This window comes from Gouania willdenowi, chromosome 11 (assembly GCF_900634775.1).
Source record: "Gouania willdenowi chromosome 11, fGouWil2.1, whole genome shotgun sequence".
Lineage (NCBI taxonomy): Eukaryota > Metazoa > Chordata > Actinopteri > Blenniiformes > Gobiesocidae > Gouania > Gouania willdenowi.
In genome coordinates, this window is record NC_041054.1 from 8365520 (window position 1) to 8372687 (window position 7168).

The following is a 7168-nucleotide window of genomic DNA, read 5'->3' on the forward strand; positions in this document are numbered from 1 at the left end:
TCAACATGTGTACAACCACACAACATTCACCAAGTATGTGTATATTTACAATAGCAAATTAAAAGGATACAAACACGATCATGTCAAAAATAAATACAAAACTCTGTTTTTACACATAACACACACACACACACACACAGTGGAATTCCCAAAAGAAATTCCTCTCTGCAATATTTGCTAAACCGGATCAGGATGGAATTACAACGGAATTTTAATACAAATAATCTGGGCACTACGAGATCAAAGTTGTAATATTTAGAGAATAATTCAATGAGAATAAAATGTCAACGCTAACAGGATCTTATCTGTGTTGTGGTCACTCGTGTGTAATTTAGAATGTGGAACATTTAGTGAGATTATATTTCTCTTTAGGTTTCACACATGGTGAAATACTGACCATTTTGGCCCATTATCACCACACTTTTATTAGTTTATGGACTTTAAAGCCACTTTGCAGACGTTTGCGTTTGTTCTGACCACAGTGATTTTTAGCAAACAGGCTCTTATTGTGGAGGAGGAACTGGATGAAAGAGGTTGATTTAAGGGCTATCGGTGTGTGTTGCGTTCATTATTAGGGGCAATTCTGAGCGCTATAGCATTATGAGTTTTTTCAAAATATGGCTTTATTCTTATAAAATTACTACTTCTAAAAATACTACAAATTTCATCTAGGAATATTATGACTTTAATGTAATATTACGACTTTCATCTAGAAATATGACTTTAATGTAATAATATTACGACTATTCTCAAAATATTACGACTTTAATCTAGAAATATTATGACTTTAATCTAATAATATTACGACTTTATTCTCAAAATATTACTACTTGAATCTAGAAATATGGCTTAAATGTAATAAAATCATGACTCATAAAATTACAACTTCAATCTAGAATTATTGACTTTAGTGTAATAAAATTACAACTTTATTCTCGATATATTATGACTTTATTCTCATAAAATTACAACTTTATTGTAATAAAATTACGACTTTAATTTCGTAGTAATCAGATTTGTTTGTGGCCCTAATACGTCGTTGTATGGAATAACTAATTCAGGCTAAAAAAGGGTTCATTTGGCATTGTTACATTTCTAATTAGTTTACTAAACTAAAGTTTACATTCCACCTGATAGTTTTGGTTTATCGATAATGTTTTGTCACATTCTCTCACACACACACACAAACACACACTCCATTGGAGTTCACAGCGTGCTCTCCAGTGTGTTGTAGTTGTCTTTAAAACTTTTGAGTTCCAGGAAGTGTTTGGGCCTCTTGCTGCGCTGGCCGGTGGAGGGCAGGTAGGTCACCTGGATGGTGGAGGGGGCCCCTCGGACCGGAGAGCCAGTCAGGTCCTTGGCTGCAGACTGGTGATGCTGGTCCAGGCTGGTGCTGCTGGAATAGGCTTTCACACTGAGGGAGGAGGGGAAAGGGTTAATAATGTTGCATCCACTTCTTTGTGATGCTAGTGTGTCACCTTAACGCAGTTCTTCCCCTAATGGGGAATGGAGGTATAGCAGGTGGGGCGCGACAAACAGGAGGAAATTTCAATTTTCAAGCTAATTTTTTTAAATGCATTTCTTCATTAACAATAAAGTTTATTAACACTAAACAAAATGCCAAAAAAACACAAAAAGTAAAAAAGATGTAGAAGAAATTTAAACACATTAAATTATTACAGACTGCATTAAATACGCGACCGGGAACAAAATGTAATGTGGAACTAAAGAGTAAAATTAATCATTTATGTCGGCAGATACTTCACAAGGAGTGGAATAATAAACTTTCAATAGCTAACTTAAAAAAAATGAATTAATCGCTTTTACATTTGTTTTTTTTTTATGCAGGTAATTAGTTTAATTTAGTTTTTGAGTTTTGATTTATTCATGAAACACGATGTTACTTGTTTCTTAAGCTTTTTGTCACAGATTGCAAGCAATGTTTTGTTATTTCCTGTATTTTTGACTTCAGCACTTTTATATTAGTGTTTTTATGCAGGTGATTGGTTTAATTCTGTTTTTTATTTAATATTAAATATGATTGTTACTTGTTCCCTGTCAGTTCATCAAATTTGAACATTTGTCAGGATAATTTGGGGGGCAATGGGCACAGGTGGGGCTTGAAAGTTCACCTTCATTCAAAGTGTAAAAAAAAAAAAAAAAATCCCAAAAAAGTTTGAGAACCACAGCCTTAACTGCAGTTAATGTTAAAATATTGAAGTCCAAACGAAGCACTTACACGTCAGCCAGCTCATTCAAAGCTTGTTGGTATTCAAGAAACTCGGCTTCTCCAAACACCTGAGAGGGCAGACCTCCGGTTAGTGACGAGAAAACAGTAAATCCAGACGTTTAAATGAATCACTTCTGAATAGTTTGAATAGAAACGCGCGTCTTTACCCCGGTCCCGTGACGAGCGCTGTCGTAGCCTTCGAGCAGGCGGTCGATAAGCGCGCTGCGGCTGCTTTTGATCAGAGAGTGAGAGTTTCGCAGCTCCAACAACCAGCTCCTGAAGCTCCGCCCCGTGAACGCACTGGGGCTGCAGCTGATCTCCTGCAGAGGAATTCCTGAAAGTCCAATGGGAAGAAAGCCAAACGATGGGATCAGGCTAAATGGATGCAGATTTGTTGGATGACTAAAAACAAACCAGATCCCTTCCCGGGATCATTATTTTGACTCATGTTTTGCATTTCTGGTTGTCATTTTCTATCATTCATTCTGTATATTCTTGTGGTTTCGTGCGTGTTGAGTTATGCATGTTTTTCTTGTCTCTTTTTTTTTTTTTGGTCGTTTAGTGTGTTTTTGTTGTCATTTTGTATTTATTTCTGTCATCCTGTAGATTTTTGTTGTTTTGTGTGTTTTTGGAGTCATTTTTGTTGTTGTATTTTGTAATTGTTGTTTTGTGTATAATTAGTCGTTTAGTGTGTTTTTGTTGTCATTTTATGTATAGTTCTGTCAATGAGGGTGTTCAGTGTGTTTTTGTTGTCGTTTTGTATATTTCATCCATCCATTTTCAGACCCGCTTGTTCCTATTTGTAGTTGCCTCGTGCGTTTTTGAAATTATTTTGTGTATTTTTCTGTGATTCTATACATTTTTATTGTTTTGTGTATTATTAGTCATTCTATAGATTTTGGTTGTTTTACGAGTTATTTGGGGATGTTTTTGTTGTTGTTTTTATTATTTTTCCAGTTATTTGTAGTTGTCTTGTATGTTTTTGGGAGTCATTTTGTGCGTGCTGGTTATAATTTTTGTGTATTTGTTGTGTTTTTTGGCTATTTTTCTGCCATTTTGTGTGTTTTTGGAATCATTTTGTGTACGTTTGATGTTGTTTTTTCTATATTTCTCTCTCGCTCTGTAAATGTTTTGTGTTTTAAGAGTCATTTTGGATGTTTCTGTTGTTGTTTTGCATATGTTATTGGGTTTTTTTTTTTTTATGGTTTTTGTGTATTTGTTATGTTTCTTGTGTACGTTCCTGCCATTTTATTTGTTCCTGAAGTCATTTTGTGCATTTGCTTATGTTATAGACCAGGGGTCTGCAACCTTTACTCCATTTTGCCATTTTGCCTAATCTCGCCTGGATTAAAGTCCTCCTGGAGCCAAAAAAAAAAACATTCTCAATAAAGACAATACAGTGTTAAGATTCTATACAGTTAAAATAATATCAAATAATTTAATGAGTCAATGGAGTTGAAGGGCTACAAAAAATAAGTTGAATTTGATGACATGAGAGATCATGTCGGTCAACACATGCTAATAGCTAATTTCTTGCAACAAATCAAGCATGCATTATGCATATTAAGCCGACATGTTGGCAATTAAATAAATCTTTTCCCACACAATTAAAATCTCTATTTTCTTCCAAAATAGTGTTTTCGTTGGTTTAATTATCTTACCAGGGATTTAAAATTTAAGGTTAGCCACAGGAAAGCGCAGGAAAGTTGATGATCTGTAGATGCTGCAGGAGGTGAAGTAGGATGGTGGCAAAGTTATTGCACAATGTGATTCATTTTTAGGGTAACCAATTCTTTTATCATAATTTTATTTTAAGTTATTGTCATTAATCATCAATACCATACTTTTTTTTAAACGCTACAAGGAGCCATTGCAAAAGAGTCAAAGAGCCACATGTGGCCCCAGAGCCGCAGGTTGCAGACCCCTGTTATAGACCATTCATAATCCAGATATTGAAGACTACTTATCGCTGTCCTCACCTGAGTCCCTGATTGCATCCAGAGCCTTCATTCTGCACAGGTAGTTGTAGCAACCTTAGAATAAATGAAAGCAGACCAGTTAGATGTAACAGTGGTGATATGAATGGATGTAATAATGAGGTTAGAATAATGTGACTGACTGATGTGGGAGCTCCTCAGCAGTCTATCGTCCTCCTCTGACAGCAGACGAGGCTCAAAGCGGATCTCCTGGACTTTGGACAGCTTGGAGTCAATTTCCTCTTTCAGATTCTGCAGAAAAAGCACCGCAAGCAATGAGAAGATGGAGAACACACACACACACAGAAGCAGCTCTACCTTAGGAGCATTGTGGCCGATCGGTGCATGAGGTCCACGACGGGATCTCATTGCAAAACGCATGATTTGCCTTTTGACGAAAATAAACAGCAGCACAAACACCTGCACACACAACACCAAAAAGGTTAAAGTTCACCACAGACCAAACGCTCACACATTAAACATTAAATACATAAAGTATGTTACTCACCAGGCTCCCATAAGCCATGACCAACACGACGTTAACCCCTGATAACGGCGGTGAATCCGCCATGGTTTACCTACGAACAATAGTTTGAAATACAACGCGTTTTCAATAAGTTATTAAATAAATAACAGGTTTAAAATAAGTGCTAAACATCTTAAACTGTCCCGGCGGTGAATTATACGTAGTAGTTAACCCATCACTTTGTGGTCGTGGTGTCATTTTACGACATTTAGGTGAACCTTTACGACCCTCCTATTACCGTAATGCGTGTAAACAAATGTTGGCGGACAAGAGAGAAAGGTAATCTGTCTGTGGTTATTCTTGGTATTATTAAAGAAATATAGTTAAGTCATACTGTAAAATAATAATTAAATTATGTTTTGCACTTTTATAACAACCCAAATAGCATGGAGGTCCAAATCTGCCAAAATGAGAAATAAATGAATAAAATAAATAATACAAGTAAAAAATTTAATTAAATTTTTTTATTTTTTATTTTTACATATATAGATTAAATAAATACAAATAAAACCCAATTCTATTTTAATTGTCATTTTTATTCATCAATCTATATTTAATTTTTGGTCAATATTTATTTTTAATTTTTTTTTTCACTTATCTTTATTTATTTGTATTGGACTTTCAATTATCCTTTTTGTTATTTTTCACATTTATTTAGTTGTTTGTTTATTTTCAACTTTGGCAGGTTTCTTTATGCATACTGAAGAGGAACGTAAAATGAAAGTAATGTAGGATTTAATAATAAGGACACTTCATAAAGATAAAAGAGCAGTATTTTTGCTTAGTGTCTTGCCCAAGGACACTTCAACACTTAAATAGGTCTCACCTTGGAATTGAGCCACCAAAATCTCTCTATTAAAAAGACTTTTACTATTGAACAAGTGTTATCTGTTATCAGGATCAGGATCATATACAGTATTTTATATATCAAGGGATCTAAGAGGCTAGAATCAGAAGATGATGTTCAGAGGAAGTTGCGCCCATATTTAAGATGTAGCAGTAGGAGTGAAAAAAAATGTACATTGTTACAAAATATAGATATATCATTACTATTGCTTAATGCAATAATATGAAGATTTTTTTTTTTGCTCTTGTGAAATTGGGAATGTACAATAAATAGAATGCATGCAGAATAATGGTTTTTATGTGATATTACTTTGTTATCCTTTGTACATTTTATACTTAACTCTCCACTGCGGATGTAACGCTTTGCAATTTGTGGTCAAACGTTATTTTTTCCCATTTTTCTGGCAGTTATGGTATCCAGAGCAAGTCATCTGCCTCCATCTCCCCTCGTCTCATTAGTGGATCCATCCTCATGTCCTCCTTCACCACATCCATAAACCTTTTCTGTGGTCTCCCTTTTCACCACTTGGCTGACAGCTCCATCTGCAACATCCTTTAGTCCATTATATTCATCATCACTAGCTCCTCTTGTCTGCACATGATCAAACCACCACAATCTGATATTTCTCACAATGTCTCCAGTCCAAACTGCTCCATTTTAACTAAACGGGCACTTATCACCACTATTGTGCATATGTTGTCATTAATAATCAATGTAAATGACCACTGACACATAAATAATCTGCTTAAAAGCAAAGCAGTGATGCACAAGCATCTGAAACAAAACTATTTAGAGTTTTATTTCATAATTCCTGTTTTCCCAGTCATTTTGTCTTTCAAATTAGAAAACCACATAGATGAAATTGTTGAAGATGGTCTTAATTTTCACATGTGCATTAGTTTTTTGTTAAATTAACACTTAGATCAGTTCCAAATATCTATAACTGCAGGTATATCTATTTTTTTTTATTATTTAAAAATAAGGACATAGTGTAAATGCAGTATTTTTCTGGTTCGGCCCACTGGAGACTCAACTGCAAATACATGCAGCAAGAGTTTTGGTTTTAATTGTTTGACCCCAAGAAACCAAACACTTTGTTTTCTATTTCAATACTATCAATCCATATTGAAATGAATTTAATTTCTTTATTTGGATCATGTAAAAAAAACAACACACACACACACACACACAAAACCCCAACAAAAACAGAGATAGTTATCATAAACAAAAACCTATGTGTAAAAAAATAAAATAAACAAGACAAAAACAACAACACATCACAATTTCCAATCAAGTATTTTTAATTTCTCCATAATAATATTTACATCAATCACCATCTATTTAGGCACCAAAATGTTCTTCTAATATACTAACTACAGTAAAGTATATACTATTCTTTTCTACACATACATTTCCCCAACTCACACACAGACTAAGCCATTACAAAAACAAAAAAAACATTATATCCATATTTTTCTAACCATATTTTTTATCGTCCTGATTCAAACTGCTGCTCTTCATTTAAATATTTACTCACTGATAGTATTGTGTATGTTATTTTAAACTTTCCTATGGTTTTACTTTTCTTC

The 7168-nt window shown here is 34.3% G+C and overlaps 1 protein-coding gene across 2 annotated transcripts; it reads right to left on the bottom strand.

Moving 5' to 3' along the window:
* Positions 1-116: 116 nt before the first annotated feature.
* Positions 117-4919, bottom strand: LOC114472148 (uncharacterized protein C1orf43-like). Of its 2 annotated transcripts, XM_028461274.1 has the most exons (7): positions 4715-4919; positions 4525-4626; positions 4350-4458; positions 4210-4263; positions 2398-2564; positions 2240-2298; positions 119-1414 (listed from the first exon to the last, which is right to left on the bottom strand). In XM_028461274.1, exons 1-7 carry the CDS (start codon positions 4775-4777, stop codon positions 1207-1209), a joined length of 762 nt encoding a protein of 253 aa, XP_028317075.1. In that variant the 5' UTR covers positions 4778-4919; the 3' UTR covers positions 119-1206. The 2 variants fall into 2 exon arrangements, with proteins under 2 accessions (XP_028317074.1, XP_028317075.1); XM_028461273.1 differs by having other exon boundaries at positions 117-1414; positions 4350-4626.
* Positions 4920-7168: the final 2249 nt, after the last annotated feature.